Source organism: Nerophis lumbriciformis, linkage group LG07, assembly GCF_033978685.3.
Source record: "Nerophis lumbriciformis linkage group LG07, RoL_Nlum_v2.1, whole genome shotgun sequence".
In the NCBI taxonomy this organism is placed as follows: Eukaryota; Metazoa; Chordata; class Actinopteri; order Syngnathiformes; family Syngnathidae; genus Nerophis; species Nerophis lumbriciformis.
The window spans coordinates 34,282,598-34,301,655 of NC_084554.2; the positions used below are offsets into that span (position 1 = coordinate 34,282,598).

Sequence of the window (19,058 nt, forward strand, 5' to 3'; positions counted from 1 at the left end):
CTGCGCTGCAATCACTCAGCAAAGCCGGGACGAATACAAATATAAAGCCCAAATCTTACTCTCTGACTGGAAGTTTCCATGTAATTCATACAATTCACAAAATTAGCCTCCACAAATAACTTCATGCACACCTTCTATAATGATGCGTTGACAGACATCTACCTCACACGTGGAGCATGGACGCCTCACCTATGGGAAATAATTGAGCATATAGCTAACACAGGGCCTCAGTCACACACAGGATAACATGCTTGTGCGACTAAGTGGTACATACATCACACTTCAACTGCCCTCACATGTACAGGCGACATGTGTGTTTCATTAAGCCTGCAGCACACAGCCGCCACTCACTCAGACGCTCACTTTGATGTGCGACGTAGCGGCGGACACGTTTGTTTGGCTTTGTAATAAAAACAATATCACAAAATACTGTATATTACCTAATTATGTCTCAGCCTTTTATATGACAACCCCCCTCCACCACACACCAACACACAGTCACACACGGGGACCACAAAGACACGTCCCTAATCCCGCACAAGTCTGCCGCCGTGATGGGAATCAGATGGCGACGATGCACATCACAGCTCGGAGGATTATGGAAAGTTTTATTGAAGTTGGTGAAAAGCTTTTAAATTACTTTAACCGCACAGATGAGGGCGCCACAGAAAGAGTTTGACATCACAACGCATTAGTCATCACACTTGGGTCAAGTGACATGAGCGGTGGTTCTTGTGTTTTGGGAATAAAACAAAACTAAACTAAGTAGCAGAAATACATGATTATTGGGTGCCAGGAACAAGGCTGCCCTCTACTGGTCAAAAGTAGATATACCTACTGTAAATAAATGATAAATGGGTTGTACTTGTATAGCGCTTTTCTACCTTCAAGGTACTCAAAGCGCTTTGACACTACTTCCACATTTACCCATTCACACACACATTCACACACTGATGGAGGGAGCTGCCATGCAAGGCGCTACCAGCACCCATCAGGAGCAAGGGTGAAGTGTCTTGCTCAGGACACAACGGACATGACGAGGTTGGTACTAGGTGGGGATTGAACCAGGGACCCTCGGGTCGCGCACGGCCACTCTTCCACTGCGCCACGCCGTCCCGTACTGTACATACAAGAGCATCCATCCATTTCTACCGCTTGTCCCTCTTTGGGTCAATCTATAAACATAATTTTTTTATTTTTTTTAATAAGTTATCTTAAGTGACTTTTTTATTTGTAAACATGTATAATCAAATAAACATTATAAAATATATGTAATAATAAAAATTAACAATGGATAATGACCGTTTTTATACTATTTTTGCAACCAAAAAATAGTCTCAAAATCATCCATCCATCCATTTTTGTACCGCTTGTCCCTTTTGGGGTCGCGGAGGGTGCTGGAGCCTATCTCAGCTGCATTCGGGCGGAAGGCGGGGTACACCCTGGACAAGTCGCCACCTCATCACAGGGCCAACACAGACAGACAGACAACATTCACACACTTTAGTGCCAATTTAGTGTTGCCAATCAACCTATCCCCAGGTGCATATACATTAAAAAGAATAAAAATCACTGTGGTGGTAATCACTGTGATAAACACCTTATAAATCCAATTCATGATGATTTTGACTATTTAAGACCCTTAGAGATTCTGTTTTTTTTTTTTTTTTACTGTAGTGGCTAATAAATCTGTGCAGCTAATGAAAGGCGTTCATTACCAATGAAGGTATAAACGAGCTTGGTTATAGGTAAACAACACGGTTCTCTTCTACCTAAACTGTCTGAGGAAAATCCTGGAAGACCACTGTATGATTTTGATAATTCAACTTAATGAGATTCTATTTTGTCCTGTTTTTACTGTCAAAACAATGCAATGAAAACACATCATAAAAAACTAAAAAAGTTTCTCCATAAGAGACCACAATTGAAAGAAGCTAATATTTTGAGTAAATAATAGCTATTAGGGTATAAAAAAGAAGATACAAATCATCAAAATATTTGACACCAATATTATCTTCATGAAGTAAATCACATACCACTCGCACAATACAACGTGTCCGAAAGGGAGTAGGTTGAAGTTGACCTGATTTAAGCAGTTACTGATAGTTTGTATGTTCGTTGTGCAGTTTTATCATCATGCATGCATTTAACTGCACTATTTGTAGCAACTTAACACAATGCTTCCAGTGTTACCAGGCACATGACGTCACCTTGTGCCTATCTAACATCTTCTACTGTATGTAGGGTGACTGCACAGTGCCAGGAGAACATACTGGCCTATACAGTATGTGTAGTCCCAGCAGTCTTTCTGGGGCCTACAGGTACTTGCTTAGAGTGAGCCTCCAGCAACCCTTTGATCAACAGATCCATCGGCACTGCTGCAACTTTTATGGGTGTCAAATTCGGGGTGGTTAAGATATTTATTTATTTTTTACAAGGGAAATTTCTTTCACCCTCAGCCCAGCAATGAAATCTATCACAGGCCTTTTAAAATATTGGAATGAAAGATTTAACGCTGTAGAAACTAACTACCCCACAACAGTCGTCTCTTTATGTACCACAGTGATATGACTGATGTTGTTTGGTTATACTGTTTCCAAGGTAACCAATTCCTGAGGAGAATTTCCTTATACTGTATTTTGTAAATTGTACATATACCAAATATAAGTAGTATTCAATTTGTTTCAATCTTTTTTTTATATATCATATTATCAATATATGTATTTTATTAAAGTAAAAATATAAATAATTTGATGAAACTAAAATTATATAAAAGACCTGACCTGTTCAATTCAGATTTATTTTAGAATTATAATTTTCTTTTATTTCAAATAAATGTTTATTTTATTTATTTATTTATTATTATTTTATTATTAATCATGAAGATCCCTTATAGTTTTGATATTTGCACAAAATATCACAAATAAATAAATGCAGCATGCAATTTTAATTATTAATTAAACAAATAAATTAAATAAAAACATAATGTACAGTTATCCCTCGCCACATCGCATTTCAAATATTGCGGCTTCACCACTTCACAGATTCATTTATGATACTTTTACCACCTTTTAAAGCATATTTTACAATTTTTGGTCCTTAATTAAGCATTTTCAAGCATAAAACTGGCTAAATAAAGCAAAAATAACAATACTCCAGTAGTGTTGGCCACTAGATGAGACCAAACCAATGAGAGCGTGCTGTTTAGTATCATGTCCACTGATTGGCTCAGCCTTAGACAGCATTACTATATAATTACAAGAGTGTAAAGGTGACGAAACGTTGTTATTTGATGTCTAGAGGGCTCTCAAAATGTTGAAAAACTTATTTTGAAGGTTATTCATTACATAAATACTTTATAAAAGAATGAAAATATATATTTTTTATCATAAATAAATATTTTGTATAATTCTAACAACTTTAAAAGATTAAATGTAAAACTTTAGTCACCTCAACTGCAATGGCACTTCTACATCACTAGAGGGCAACCTGTGCAAACGCTTTCAAACCTTGCAAGTACAGCAAGCGTGTGCAAAGGAATTTAAATGTAACTGTACATAAATAAATAGTCAGGTGCAAATAACAAATAATCTAGCACATACAATAAAGAGAGTGAGTCAATGCATTGCAAGGCAGCATAGCCAGTGAGCATGCATGTTCTTGCAGCACTCAAGAGGATAGCAGCGAAGAGAGCATCAATCTCCCCTTCGAGGATCAATAGAGTATCACAAATATCGCCCTCCCTGTTGGTGGCCATCAGTCATCCGTGGCACACATTCAGTCGGACCTTCTTTATAAATGAGGCCTGCAAATCCTCCAGTGGGTCTCCTGCCACACGCCACATGCCGGATCCACTTTAATCAGGTTTATAGTCCTGAGAGTGGCGGTCGATACGGAAAAGGGGACCGCCAATGGAGATTGGTGACATTTGAAGGCAAAAAAAAAGTTTGTTGGTTAATGCGTCGTCATATGATAACATACTGACAAAATAATTATAGATCTTGAAAGCCCTCATCAAAGGCTTTAATTTGAGGGATAACTCAATACCGTTTGTCCTTAACTGATTTTTGCATGTACCAGTGATGACAAAGGAGAAAGGTGTGATGAAAACAACAAAACAAAAAAAGCAATGGAACTTATAAATAAATAAATAAGGCTTTTGTAACCCAGGAAATCGGTTTATACATCTGTCCTGGCTGCTGAGTACAATATGGCGAAAGTATAAATCAAGAAAATGCTGCATGAAAGTTAAATCAAATTACCCAAAAGCTCCATGGCCTCGTCCTCATCTTCCATTTCCTCCTCTGCGATAAAAGGCGTCGGACTGTGCAGCGAATTGAACGAGTCCTGAGACAACATGGCGGCCAGGAGCTTTTTGTGATGCTGCTGTTGCTCTTTTAGCCCTTTGCTCTTGGCCTTCATCTTTAGACTGCCCGGGACAGGGAAGAAAAAGCACAAAGAGGGCAGTTATTAGAGCTTGCGTTCAACGCATGCTAGAGTGTGGTAGGTGAGTACCACAAGGCTCTGTACTTGCACTATTACTATTCACACGACAAACAACCCATTACATTTATTATAGGGGAGCACGATATCAGTCTGCTTTTAATTAAATGCAATTTATCAAAGGTAATACAACAAATGAGCTTGCATTACCCACAGGAGTCTCTCTTTTCAGGTGAATTATCTCCCTCTCATTTAATTTAATATAAAATCAGACGTAGCGTACAGACACAATTAAGGAGGCTGACTTGTGCATTAACTCTTTATTAGAGAAATCAATTCCCAGATCCCTCCAGCTGAGTAGGTGGATTAGCGGAGGAAGGGTATTTACATTATCTCAGCTAATGATTCTTGGGAGACAATATGCTGTACAGTAAGAAACACCAAACGTCCGCCACAATAATAAAAGTTATGAAATGGATCATTATCTATATTAGGGTGCTATTCCTATACAGTTCTTAAATGTGGGAACTTCTCACTCAGGCTGCTAACAAAGTGATTTCTCTGCATACAGGAAGATAATGAGATTAACAGTGTATGTACGTCAGCTCAGGCTTCCACATGATTTATGCTTTCATAATCCATATTCCTCTAATTAGTCACCTCATACGCTCTAGTACAAATTATATCTCTCTGGCACACACAAGTAATTTGGACGCTAAATGTTTAGCACACATAAAGCACAAAAAATGCCTGGAGAGAGGTTGAATAAATATTTAGATAGAAAGCTGTGCATTTCTTTCAGCCTTGAGCAACGCAGAAATGAACTGACACTGTTTTTTATCCAGAATAAGCAAGAAGAGATGGCGCGGCGAGCATTTTGGATGGAGCTATTGAAATGTGATAACTGTATCAGTCATTCAGTTCCTCAGGCAGCAGAGGTCAGTCACATTCAAAAGTCTACTTAAAGGGGTCATATTATGATTTTTTTCCACATTTATAACACTTCCTTGTGGTCTACATAATATGTAATGGTGGTTATTTGGTCAAAATGTGACATAGTTGATGTTTTACAAACCATTTTCGAGCTGCTTTCTAACCTAGTCAGGATGCGCTGTTTTGTGGGCGGTCTTACAAGCCCCAAAACCAGTGAAGTTGGCACGTTGTGTAAATTGTAAATAAAAACAGAATACAATGATTTGCAAATCCTTTTCAACTTATATTCAATTGAATAGACTGCAAAGACAAGATATTTAATGTTCAAACTGGAAAACTTTGTTATTTTTTGCAAATATTAGCTAATTTGGAATTTGATGCCTTCAACATGTTTCAAAAAAGCTGGCACAAGTGGCAAAAAAGACTGAAAAAGTTGAGGAAAGCTCATCAAACACTTATTTGGAACATCCCACAGGTGAACAGGCTAATTGGGAACAGGTGGGTGCCATGATTGGGTATAAAAGCAGCTTCCATGAAATGCTCAGTCATTCACAAACAAGGATGGGGCGAGGGTCACCACTTTGTGAACAAATGCGTGAGCAAATTGTCAAACAGTTTAAGAATAACATTTCTCAACGAGCTATTGCAAGGACTTTAGGGATTTCACCATCTACGGTCTGTAATATCATCAAAAGGTTCAGAGAATCTGGAGAAATCTCTGGACGTAAGCGATGATATTACAGACCTTCGATCCCTCAGGCGGTACTGCATCAAAAAGCGACATCAGTGTGTAAAGGATATCACCACATGAGCTCAGGAACACTTCAGAAAACCACTGTCAGTAACTAATGTTGGTTGCTACATCTGTAAGTGCAAGTTAAAACTCTATTATACAAAGCGAAAGCCATTTATCAACAACACCCAGAAACACTGTCGGCTTCGCTGGGCTTAAGCTCATCTACGATGGACTGATGCAAAGTGGAAAAGTGTTCTGTGGTCTGACAAGTCCACATTTCAAATTGTTTTTGGAAACTGTGGACATTGTGTCCTCCGGACCAAAAGAAGAAAATAACCATGCGGATTGTTATAGGCGCAAAGTTCAAAAGCCAGCATCTGTGAAGGTATGGAGGTGTATTACTGCCCAAGGCATGGGTAACTTGCACATCTGTGAAGGCACCATTAATGCTGAAAGGTACATACAGATTTTGGAGCAACATATGTCGCCATCCTAGCAACGTTATCATGGACGCCCCTGCGTATTTCAGGAAGACAATACCAAGCCACATGTTACAACAGCGTGGTTTCATAGTAAAAGAGTGCGGGTACTACACTGGCCTGCCTGTAGGCCAGACCTGTCTCCCATTGAAAATGTGTAGCGCAATATGAAGTCTAAAACTGAGACCCCGGACTGTTGAACCACTTAAGCTGTACATCAATCAAGAATGGGAAAGAATTCCACCTGAGAACCTTCAAAAATTGGTCCCCTTAATTTCCAAACGTTTACTGAGTGTTGTTAAAAGGAAAGGCCATGTAACACAGTGGTAAAAATGCCCCTGTGACAACTTTTTTGCAATGTGTTGCTGCCATTAAATTTTAAGTTAATGATTATTTGCAAAAAAATATTAAGTTTCTCAGTTCGAACATTAAATATATTTTCTTTGCAGTCTATTCAATTGAATATAAGTTGAAAAGGATTTGCAAATCATTGTATTCTGTTTTTAATTATGACTTACACAACGTGCCAACTTCACTGGTTTTGGGTTTTGTAGATATGATCAAAATAAAATAAATCTCACGGAGATTCCAGAGCAATTTTGAGAGATAATGAGCATGCCAGTCACGTGATCCATGACGTACCTAGGGAGACCCCCGTTCCCTTCACCAACAACAACACTGCTAATCTTGTAGACTTCATGAGAGCCAACAATGTTTACTTTGGGGACAATAATGATCCAGAACCTGATATTTTTGAGCCTGAATATAAGGAAGATGAGCTACAAGTTTTAGAAGCTGTGTGCCGAACAGATCCAGCTTTAGTGAAACACAAACATCATATAGCAGTATTGCTAAGTGCTAAAAAAAAAATACAAAGTACGAACATAATACAACGACTGTACAATGTCTGCTCTCACAAGGATGTCGACTGATAAGATTTTGTTACTTCCCGTTTTAGATAAAGAATAAATCACAATCATCACAAAGGGTTAAAAGGAAATGTGATCAATGCACCGCTAAAAATAGTTTGTCTGCATTAGCGCTTATAATAACAATATCGCTAATATTTGGTTAATATTCAGGTCACAACATGTAATTGTTGGCATGTTTTGGGTGGTTATGTAGAGGCCTTTTGGGCGAAATAGAGGAGCCCCCGTTGATTCAATTGTTAGCTGACTTTTTTTTTTAATCTATTTACGATTTTGAATGCATAAAAAAAAAGAAAAACATTGGTTGTTCTTGTCTTGCATAGAGATTGTGAATGATAAACAGCACATCTCTTTCCAAGGTTTGTGTATTTACAGTGTCAGTGATCTGCTCATAAGGTCAGAGTGCAGCGGTGCTCCCCTTGTGGCGTAATCTGACCCAGAGTCTACGGAAATTGCCAACGACATTCGGAGCGGAATATTCAAAATGGCCGCCTGAAATTGTGGCAATTTGTGATGTTTAGATTGTATTTTCACATACTTTGGGGATAATAAATGCAATTAGATATGGTTTAACAATGAAACACAATTCAGCATATAAAGTCAACTTGTTTTACTTTCTATACCGCTTGTCCTCATTAGGGTAACAGGTGAGCTTGAGCCTATCCCAGCTGACTTCAGGCCAGAGGACGGATACACCCTGAACTGGTTGCTAGACAATCAGAGGGTAGAACTAGTAATTACACATGTGTTCCTGTGTACTTGATACCCCAGCTGGGTAGAAGTAGTAAGTACATGTGTACCGTATTTTTCGGACTATAAGTCGCAGTTTTTTTTCATACTACTGCTACTCTGTCAAACACACCATCAACAGCTTTTTCCATACTTTTGTGGATACATGTCTGCTGTTTAGATATTATTTTAACATATTTTGACATACCGTATTTTTTGGACTATAAGTCGCAGTTTTTTTTCATAGTTTGTGCGACTTATACTCAGGAGCGACTTATGTGTGTAATTATTAACACATTACCGTAAAATATCAAATAATATTATTTAGCTCATTCACGTAAGAGACTAGACGTATAAGATTTCATGGGATTTAGCGATTAGGAGTGACAGATTGTTTGGTAAACGTATAGCATGTTCTATATGTTATAGTTATTTGAATGACTCTTACCATAATATGTTACGTTAACATACCAGGCACGTTCTCAGTTGGTTATTTATGCATCATATAATGTACACTTATTCAGCCTGTTGTTCACTATTCTTTATTTATTTTAAATTGCCTTTCAAATGTCTATTCTTGGTGTTGGGTTTTATCAAATACATTTCTCCAAAAATTGCGACTTATACTCCAGTGCGACTTATATATATGTTTTTTTCCGTCTTTATTATGCATTTTCGGCCGGGGCGACTTATACTCTGGAGCGACTTATACTCCGAAAAATACGGTACTTACTACTTCTACTGAGAAGAACAGGGAGCTTGTAGATTAGCTTGAGCATTGCTGACATGACATGACATGAATACTAAAGCGTGGACACAAATAATGGAAATCTCCCCTGATGCTGGCGCCCCTTCCGATACCTCACCTATTTGAGCAACACTGGTATACACAGGTAATCCACAGCTGCTCTTATTGATTGTGTCTCTGTTGCTGACCTGTTAATGGGAAGGCCGTCTCCGCTCCAACAGACGTCGTTTTTGCTGCGAGGGAGAGGCGGGTGCAGCATCTCTGCGGCCAACGGGTCGGCATCCTCATCGGCTCGACCGATCCACTCCCCCACTACTCTGGGGCGTAGCAAAGAGTTGAAGCTTCCCAGGTTCTAAAATGGTAGAAGATGAGTGGAATTTAAATGCAGACGCTAACATGTGATGCTGTGTTGCGATGTACCTGGTCTAGGTCATCAGAGACAGCAATACCTACAAGAAAGGAGGAGAAAGCTTTAAAAGGGGAAGCATCAGATACAATAATCCAACAATCTTGTAGAGCTCAGCTGCTAAACCCTCCGTGGGATTTGCTTTATACTGACATTTGCTGCTGCTTCAGTGGTGCGCATCAAGATGAATTAAAAGACACTCACTGCGAGAAAGGCTCTCCAGGGCCCGGCCCAGCTTTTTGCTCTCCAGCAAAATGTGGTTGAGCTCGTCAAAGTCGCGGCTGTCCCTCCAATCCCAGGATGGGCACTGAGGCACTGAGGAAGCAGAGGTTAAATATGCATCTTTTCAAAAACGGTACACATACCACCTACACGAGCAAGGTAAACATTGTCTGGCATCCTCTTTGATTGACATGTCAAAGAGGAGTCGTGAAGTGACCCATATATGGTGATGTACTGACATTGCTCAGCCTCTCAACCATCTGCATTATATAAGCTGCTGGCTCTATTAAAAGAACCAGCCAGTTTCTTCTATAGAAATATGAGACGCACTTTCTAAGTGTTGATGCCAAGACAATATCCTGCTTGTCTTTTTACATCCTGGCCAGCATTTTCTAGGATATATGTTTTGTTCCTTAAAACTGCTGAACTAATTCCCTATAAAGTTTATAGAGCATCACCTGAAGAACAATCTTTAAACAGTTAAAGAAGAGGCGTCTTCATGACCACACAGCTGTTGTGTTGCTGATACAGTCATGCAGAAAACTGATGATCGCTTCACTTTCCATTTTTCATGAGCGCCGCGCACCAAAACACCTATCAAATGTATTTTTAATGCCGTTTGACATCAAGTGAAGCTGTGAGGGTGAACGCCGCGAAAAAGTGCTTCAACGTGTCTCCATGTCCATTACTTTACTTCTTATGTTCACTTTTTTTTACCCTCGTTTCCTGTCTGTGATAGTGAGCGATGCACTGACCTCAGTCTGAAATAGACTTCATGTTAAATTATTCAAATGCGTGCTACTTGCTCCAGATTTGACCCAACCTCATCGTCTCAAGCGTTTTCACTCACTGCAGCGTCACCGCAGTACTAAGTACACCTGCAATGTCATATTTGCTGTACAGCAAAGTTTCTTTTTAGCAATATTTTTATAATTATAATTTATCATTTTTAAATGATATAAATTAAGGCTCTCAAAATTTACAAGTTAACTCATGTGATTAATCACAAAAAAATACCTAATTAATCATGCACACAATTAGATTAATCATGCACTATATTTTGACCGCACACGCTCTTTTGCCTTAACCGTTATATGATCAATGCATATGTCAGTACAAAAATGAGTGAGGCGACTGCGACTGGCGTGCTCGCTGGCAATTTTCCCAATTTCCAAAATACAGCCTGAAAGAACTTTGGACAAAACTGTTACCAAGTTTTGTGCAAATAAATGACAGGCATTCAAGTAAAACGTTTAAAAAAGGTTCCTGGATGTCATTCATATGTAAAATTGCATTAGTGAACAAATATTGGGTTCTTTTTTAAGCAAATTTGAATTAGGCACGCAAGTAATCACCTGTGATTAATCATGATTACCCAAATTACAAACTGCATGTGATTAATCTGATAAAAAAAAAAATAATAATTTGACAACCCTAATATAAATATATATTTATTCTTAGCGATGTGAATCTTACAACAACCTACGATACGGTTCCGGTTCTTGGAGTGACGGTTCAATTCAGAATGAATTCTCGATTCCAACAGATTCTTGTAATGAATTATTTGTTATACAAATGAGAATAAAACCTTTTCAAAATAGGTTATAGGTTACAAAAGCTTATTTTGGCTGTCATATGCGAAGGGAGTAAGTCCGGAGATGGTCTAAAAACGTCTTTATAAAAATGTGTTAACAAATAAATAAGAACCGTGATTCGAATGTGAATATTTTTTATATATAATAATTTATAAAGATTTTTAATTATTATATAAATTAATTTATACTTATTTTAATTATATCAACTGTATGATACGTTAAAATGCAATAAAATACTCAAATAAGTTTGATACATACATATAATGAGCTACATTATATCAACACAGTATTATGTTAAAATGATTCAACTTATCAATGTTAAAATAAATGTTAATTACATTATATGTATTTTGAAAAACTGCAATTTTCAAAAAGTGAAAAAGAATCTATCGATAGAAGGGTTGTGTAAGACGTCACATCCGTTTTTTTTTCTTTGCGGCTTAAATTACACAATGGTCAAGCAGCTTGAGCGTCGCATTAAAACAAGTGAGAGTGAGTGTAGAGTTTGTGTATTGCTGTTCTGTTCTTGGGTGTTCCAGTCGTTCAAGTAGAGAGATAGGAAAGAGCTTTCATAGAGTCCCGAAATAAGTGGTTCATAAAGGTAAACTCATCAAAAAACAAAAGTGCGTCAAAGGAAATGGCTTTTAAAAATATCATTTTCATCTTTTTGTGCTATACAATCTGCATCTGAGTAAGTAATAAAATAAATTACTTTCATGATATGGCTCTTAGGTGTACCTAATGTTGTGGCCAGTGAATGTAGTTAAGGAACAAAGTAAAGGTTATCTCCAAAAACTAAATTGCATTAAAATGTGTAAAATATGAGAAAATAATTCAATGGCGTATTAAAATGGAAAATAAAAGAGTCAGGATTCAGCGTGTCAGGCTCCACTTGATAAAACACTGTGACCAATTTCAATTAAAGATAATCAAATCAAATTAACGGACGGTATTAAATTCAGCGGTGTGTGTGACAGAGATACAAGTTATAAGTTTAGTATTGCAGTACTGATGCTGTTTTAAAACTTACACGACTTGGATTCAGGCGAGGGCGGCGACAGACTGGACACAGCGAGGTCGCTTTTGGATTTCTTGGGCTTCTTGGGGTGAATTTGCCACGGTTTCTCACAGTGGCGCGGCTCCCTTCGAGTGTTTTTGCTTTCTTTTAAAGATGCAAAAGATAAGTCACACAATGCAACCATTTATGCGTACACGCTACGTGTCCTAGTACACCAACCCGGGGAGCTCTGAGCCCAAAGTGCCGCCGAGCCCGAAAGAGCTCTGTGCATCTTTCCTGGACTGTCCTGTTTGGTCTGCAGGTGATCGATGAGGAAAGGAATTGGATGGTCGGGAGTCTCACTTATCAGTTTGGTCATCAACTCCTACGATAAAGCAGAGAACAGTCAGCTGAGTCAGCGTTAATAGCTAAGAAACTATACTAATACGTTTAAAAATAAACAGCTTTATTATTTGTGGGGGTACTAATCCTCAGCAGCTGCCTTGAAGATGCATTCAAGTGTAAGACTACAATGTGGTGAAAACGAACTCCAGATGAAGCTGAACAGAACTGCAGAAATTTTACCTGAGCAAGCAAAATCCATTAGTGCACGGTCATAAAATATGTCGGCATGGACAGACTACACTGTTAAAAAAATTAAAATACTAAAAATTACCATAAAATGTAATTACATTCAAATGTAGCATCTGACTCACTCTCTGCCTGCAGATAAAAAATAATCAATAAAACAGACGCGCTGCAATGAATAAGACATGAATCAAGTTAAGAGAGCATCGGGATGTTTTAGCCCACAAACAGAGAGTGATATGATGCAATTTCATCTGAATTTATAATAAAATCATCAAAGTATTCAACAAAAAATAACATCCACAGTCCATAAATACTGTAATTGTTAGCTTAATACACAGTTTAAAAAACAGTAAATTGGCTTATTATCAATAAAACTGTACTAATCATGGGCTTAGGACTGCAAAGATTAATCGATGTAATCAATTAGAAAAAAACTTTGATATATATTCTGTTGTTTTGATTAATCGTTTAATTAAAAAATATGGACCGCATGGAGTGGCCGAAACTTTGAACATGCGGACATAGTTTTCCGCATGGCTGCTGCAATAGAGCACACACGAGAGCTGTGGTGTGTGAGAGTTGTTTCCATTTGTATTCTTACATATGTTTAAAGTGCAATTTCAATGATGACGATGTGCAATTTGTTAGAAAAAAGAATGAAGGTTATAGCAAGCAGAAAAATCGTTTTAACTATATTTCCCGAAAATACTATTAAGTATGTTTTATCCGGTTACCCAAACAAACTAATCGATATATTATTAAAATAATCGACAGCTGCAGCATGCTAAATCAAACTGTAACGTACATTCTTGTATGACAACAGAATGGCTAGCAAAACAGAAGGCAGAGGAAACTACACGTTTTGATTTGCTATTTGAACTTTACAGATGACAAAAAAGGTAAATTCGGGTCGCTAACGTTGTTAGCATAAATGAATGGGATTTAACATAGAGAAAATTAGCATCACGGCTAACGGATAAATATTTTCGGTTCATTATGAGACTGTGGTGGTACATAAACATAGCTAGCTAGTTATTGGCCCCAAAATCATTTAACAAGTACAGGAACAGCGAGCTAGCTTGAGTGGAAGTCTGCTGGAGTAGCCTACAGTCATACAGTAACAAGCAATTAAACCTCTATTAAACTTAAATACCATAGATCAAATATATTTACCCCAGTAATATCATCAAAACTTACCTGACTGGATGAAGTCCTTGAGCTCAAATACTAGTGTGGCCTCAATAGCCCTGCTGTAGTGTGTAGCATGCTGGGAATTATCTGTGCATGTGATGGAGGAATGCACAGTGCAGGGTTGAAATTCTACTGAATTTGCATTAAATCAGGTTGTTTTAGCTAATAATCATGCTGCAAGATCTAGCATGTTGCATTCAATGTTTATTCCCATATATTCCCGTTAATTCCCAAAGAAAGTTTCCAACTTTGAATATTCCCAACATTTTGCAACCCTAGTCATGAGATCGATTCAATTAGTTTGATTGGATTGGGGCTTCAGCGAATGATTAATTTAGTAATCGAGTAATCTATTGATTAATTTGTTTGATTAATCGAGTAACTGGATTAAACACACGTTATAGCCTCAATGTGTATTTTAGGGAAAATAGCGCAAATAAATAACTTTTACGCTTGTTATCATAACCTTAATTTATTTATTTTAATAAATGAATGTCATCAGCATTGAAATTGCACTTTTAACATGTGTGCATTATTAAAAATTAAGATCACAACAGCAACACACCGCCGCTCTTATGTGTGCTCCATTGCAGCAGCCGTGCCAGAACTCTGTCCGCATATTTAAAGTTCCAAGCACTTCACACGGTCTGGATTGTAAATGTTTTTATTAGTTAAACTCATTAAATGAATAATCGAACCAGAGAATATAAATCGAAGCTTATACCTAATCAAACTAATAGATTAATTGTTGCAGTCATAGATTGTATTAGTTCGATTGGATTCATTGATGACTAAAACTTGTGTCTAAAGTGCGGCCAGGGTGCCATTTTCGGATAGCGGCTGTTTTTTTTAATCGGCCCTTGACATGTTCTGAAAATGAAATTAATTAATTTTTAATGAGCAGGATTTGCGATATAGACCTTATACAAACCCCGTTTCCATATGAGTTGGGAAATTGTGTTAGATGTAAATATAAACGCAATACAATGATTTGCAAATCATTTTCAACCCATATTCAGTTGAATATGCTACAAAGACTACATATTTGATGTTCAAACTGATAAATAATCATTAACTTTAGAATTTGATGCCAGCAACACGTGACAAAGAAGTTGGGAAAGGTGGCAATAAATACTGATAAAGTTGAGGAATGCTCATCAAACACTTATTTGTAACATCCCACAGGTGTGCAGGCTAATTGGGAACAGGTGGGTGCCATGATTGGGTATAAAAACAGCTTCCCAAAAAATGCTCAGTCTTTCACAAGAAAGGATGGGGCGAGGTACACACCTTTGTCCACAACTGCGTGAGCAAATAGTCAAACAGTTTAAGAACAACGTTTCTCAAAGTGCAATTGCAAGAAATTTAGGGATTTCAACATCTACGGTCCATAATATCATCAAAAGGTTCAGAGAATCTGGAGAAATCACTCCATGTAAGCGGCATGGCTGGAAACCAACATTGAATGACCGTGACCTTCGATCCCTCAGACGGCAATGTATCAAAAACCGACATCAATCTCTAAAGGATATCACCACATGGGCTCAGGAACACTTCAGAAAACCACTGTCACTAAATACAGTTCATCGCTACATCTGTAAGTGCAAGTTAAAGCTCTACTATGCAAAGCGAAAGGGATTTATCAACAACATCCAGAAACACCGCCGGCTTCTCTGGGCCCAAGATCATCTAAGATGGACTGATGCAAAGTGGAAAAGTGTTCTGTGGTCTGACGAGTCCACATTTCAAATTGTTTTTGGAAATATTCGACATCGTGTCATCCGGACCAAAGGGGAAGCGAACCATCCAGACTGTTATCAACGCAAAGTTCAAAAGCCAGCATCTGTGATGGTATGGGGGTGCATTAGTGCCCAAGGCATGGGTAACTTACACATCTGTGAAGCCACCATTAATGCTGAAAGGTACATACAGGTTTTGGAACAACATATGCTGCCATCTAAGCGCCGTCTTTTTTATGGACGCCCCTGCTTATTTCAGCAAGTCAATGCCAAGCCACATTCAGCACGTTACAACAGCATGGCTTCGTAAAAAAAGAGTGTGGGTAGTTTCCTGGGCCACCTGCAGTCCAGACCTGTCTCCCATCAAAAATGTGTGGCGCATTATGAAGCGTAAAATACGACAGCGGAGACCCCGGACTGTTGAACGACTGAAGCTCTACATAAAACAAGAATGGGAAAGAATTCCACTTTCAAAGCTTCAACAATTAGTTTCCTCAGTTCCCAATCGTTTATTGAGTGTTGTTAAAAGAAAAGGTGATGTAACACAGTGGTGAACATGCCCTTTCCCAACTACTTTGGCACGTGTTGCAGCCATGAAATTCTAAGTTAATTATTATTTGCACAAAAAAAATAAAGTTTATGAGTTTGAACATCAATTATCTTGTCTTTGTAGTGCATTCAATTGAATATGGGTTGAAAAGGATTTGCAAATCATTGTGTTCCGTTTATATTTACATCTAACACAATTTCCCAACTCATATGGAAACGGGGTTTGTAAATGATATAACTTTGGCTGAGGATAGAGTTTTTAATACTATCATTATGTCGCGATAATGCATGTTGATGACACATTCTTGCTATGTCCAGCAAATTTGACAGGAACACGCAAACAAACGCGTCCTCAATGCAATGAGGCGTCATTCATAGCGAATGGAAATCCCTCCACACTGCAAAGTCACTTGTAAACTATGTTTATTTCAAGAGGACGATAAATAGCTAAACATGCTACACTACACACAGTAGGTAGTGAATTAAGTGAAATTAATTATATGTTTCTCTACTCAAAGTGCTTTACATCAATCAATCAATCAATCAATGTTTATTTATATAGCCCTAAATCACAAGTGTCTCAAAGGGCTGCACAAGCCACAACGACATCCTCGGTATAGCCCACATAAGGGCAAGGAAAAACTCACCCCAGTGGGACGTCGATGTGAATGACTATGAGAAACCTTGGAGAGGACCGCATATGTGGGTAACCCCCCCCCCTCTAGGGAGACCGAATGCAATGGATGTCGAGTGGGTCTAACATAATATTGTGAGAGTCCAGTCCATAGTGGATCCAGCATAACAGTAAGAGTCCAGTCCACAGTGGGGTCAGCAGGAAACCATCCCGAGCGGAAACGGGTCAGCAGCGCAGAGATGTTCCCAACCGATATACAGGCGAGCGGTCCACCCCGGGTCCCGACCCCGGACAGCCAGCACCCCATCCATGGCCACCGGATCTGTGTGTCTCCCCTTCCACAAGGGATAGGGGGGAGCAGAGGAGAAAAGAAAAGAAACGGCAGATCAACTGGTCTAAAAAAAGGGGGGCTATTCAAAGGCTAGAGTATACAAATGAGTTTTGAGATGGGACTTAAATGTTTCTACTGAGGTAGCATCTCTAACTGTTACCGGGAGGGCATTCCATAGTGCTGGAGCCCGAATAGAAAACGCTCTACAGCCCGCAGACTTTTTTTGGGCTCTGGGAATCACTAATAAGCCGGAGTTCTTTGAACGCAGATTTCTTGCCGGGACATATGGTACAATACAATCGGCAAGATAGGCTGGAGCTAGACCGTGTAGTATTTTATACGTAAGTAGTAAAACCTTAAAGTCGCATCTTAAGTGCACAGGAAGCCAGTGCAGGTGAGCCAGTATAGGCGTAATATGATCAAACTTTCTTGTTCTTGTCAAAAGTCTAGCAGCCGCATTTTGTACCAACTGTAATCTTTTAATGCTAGACATAGGGAGACCCGAAAATAATACGTTACAGTAATCGAGACGAGACGTAACGAACGCATGAATAATGATCTCAGCGTCGCTAGTGGACAAAATGGAACGAATTTTAGCGATATTACGGAGATGAAAGAAGGCCGTTTTAGTAACACTCTTAATGTGTGACTCAAAGGAGAGAGTTGGGTCGAAGACAATACCCAGATTCTTTACTGAGTCGCTTTGTGTAATTGTTTGGTTGTCAAATGTTAAGGTGGTATTATCAAATAAATGTCGGTGTTTAGCAGGACCGATAATCAGCATTTCCGTTTTCTTATTGTTGAGTTGCAAGAAGTTAGCGGACATCCATTGTTTAATTTCATTAAGACACGCCTCCAGCTGACTACAATCCGGCGTGTTGGTCAGCTTTAGGGGCATGTAGAGTTGGGTGTCATCAGCATAGCAATGAAAGCTAACACCGTATTTGCGTATGATGTCGCCTAGCGGCAACATGTAAATACTAAAGAGTGCAGGGCCAAGAACCGAACCTTGGGGGACTCCGCACGTTACCTTAACATAGTCCGAGGTCACATTGTTATGGGAGACGCACTGCATCCTGTCAGTAAGATAAGAGTTAAACCACGACAAGGCTAAGTCTGACATACCAATACGTGTTTTGATACGCTCTAATAAAATGTTATGATCGACGATATCGAAAGCAGCGCTAAGATCAAGAAGCAGCAACATAGATGACGCATCAGAATCCATCGTTAGCAGTAGATCATTAGTCATTTTTGCGAGGGCTGTCTCCGTAGAGTGATTTGCCCTGAAACCGGATTGAAAAGGTTCACAGAGATTGTTAGACATTAAGTGTTCATTTAGCTGCTGTGCGACAATTTTTTCGAGGATTTTCGAGATAAACGGAAGGTGGGACACCGGCCGGTAGTTTACCATGAGGTCAGGATCGAGGTTAGGTCTTTTGAGCAAAGGATGAATAACCGCTTTTTTGAATGCTAGTGGAACAGTGCCAGAGGAAAGTGATAAGTTTATAATATTTAGCACTGATGGACCTAATAATACAAAAAGCTCCTTAATAAGTTTCCCAGGAAATGGGTCAAGTAGACATGTTGTTTGTTTTGTCCCATTGACACATCTTAACAATTCCTCTAGTGTTATTTCATCAAAGAGAGAGAAACTATTTTAGAGGGCGGTATCCTTCGTAGATACAGTCGTATCTGTGTTAATAGAACCCAGTTGTAGCTGCGATGCATTGTCTTTAATCTCCTTTCTAATGAGTTCAATTTTCTTATTAAAGAAATTCATAAAATCATCTGCTGAGTGGGTGG

General features: G+C 38.7%; 1 protein-coding gene across 3 annotated transcripts in view; it reads right to left on the reverse strand.

The window, feature by feature from the left end:
- Window positions 1-19,058, reverse strand: part of lg07h8orf34 (linkage group 07 C8orf34 homolog) — a 108,988-nt gene that overhangs the window by 63,162 nt on the left and 26,768 nt on the right. For all 3 annotated transcript variants that reach the window (XM_061964740.1, XM_061964742.1, XM_061964741.1), the window contains exons 2-7: window positions 12,458-12,602; window positions 12,251-12,382; window positions 9,608-9,718; window positions 9,418-9,446; window positions 9,186-9,349; window positions 4,263-4,429 (exon numbers count right to left, since the gene is read on the reverse strand). In XM_061964740.1, coding sequence (XP_061820724.1) covers window positions 4,263-4,429; window positions 9,186-9,349; window positions 9,418-9,446; window positions 9,608-9,718; window positions 12,251-12,382; window positions 12,458-12,602 — 748 coding nt within the window. The remainder of the gene's footprint in view (window positions 1-4,262; window positions 4,430-9,185; window positions 9,350-9,417; window positions 9,447-9,607; window positions 9,719-12,250; window positions 12,383-12,457; window positions 12,603-19,058) is intronic.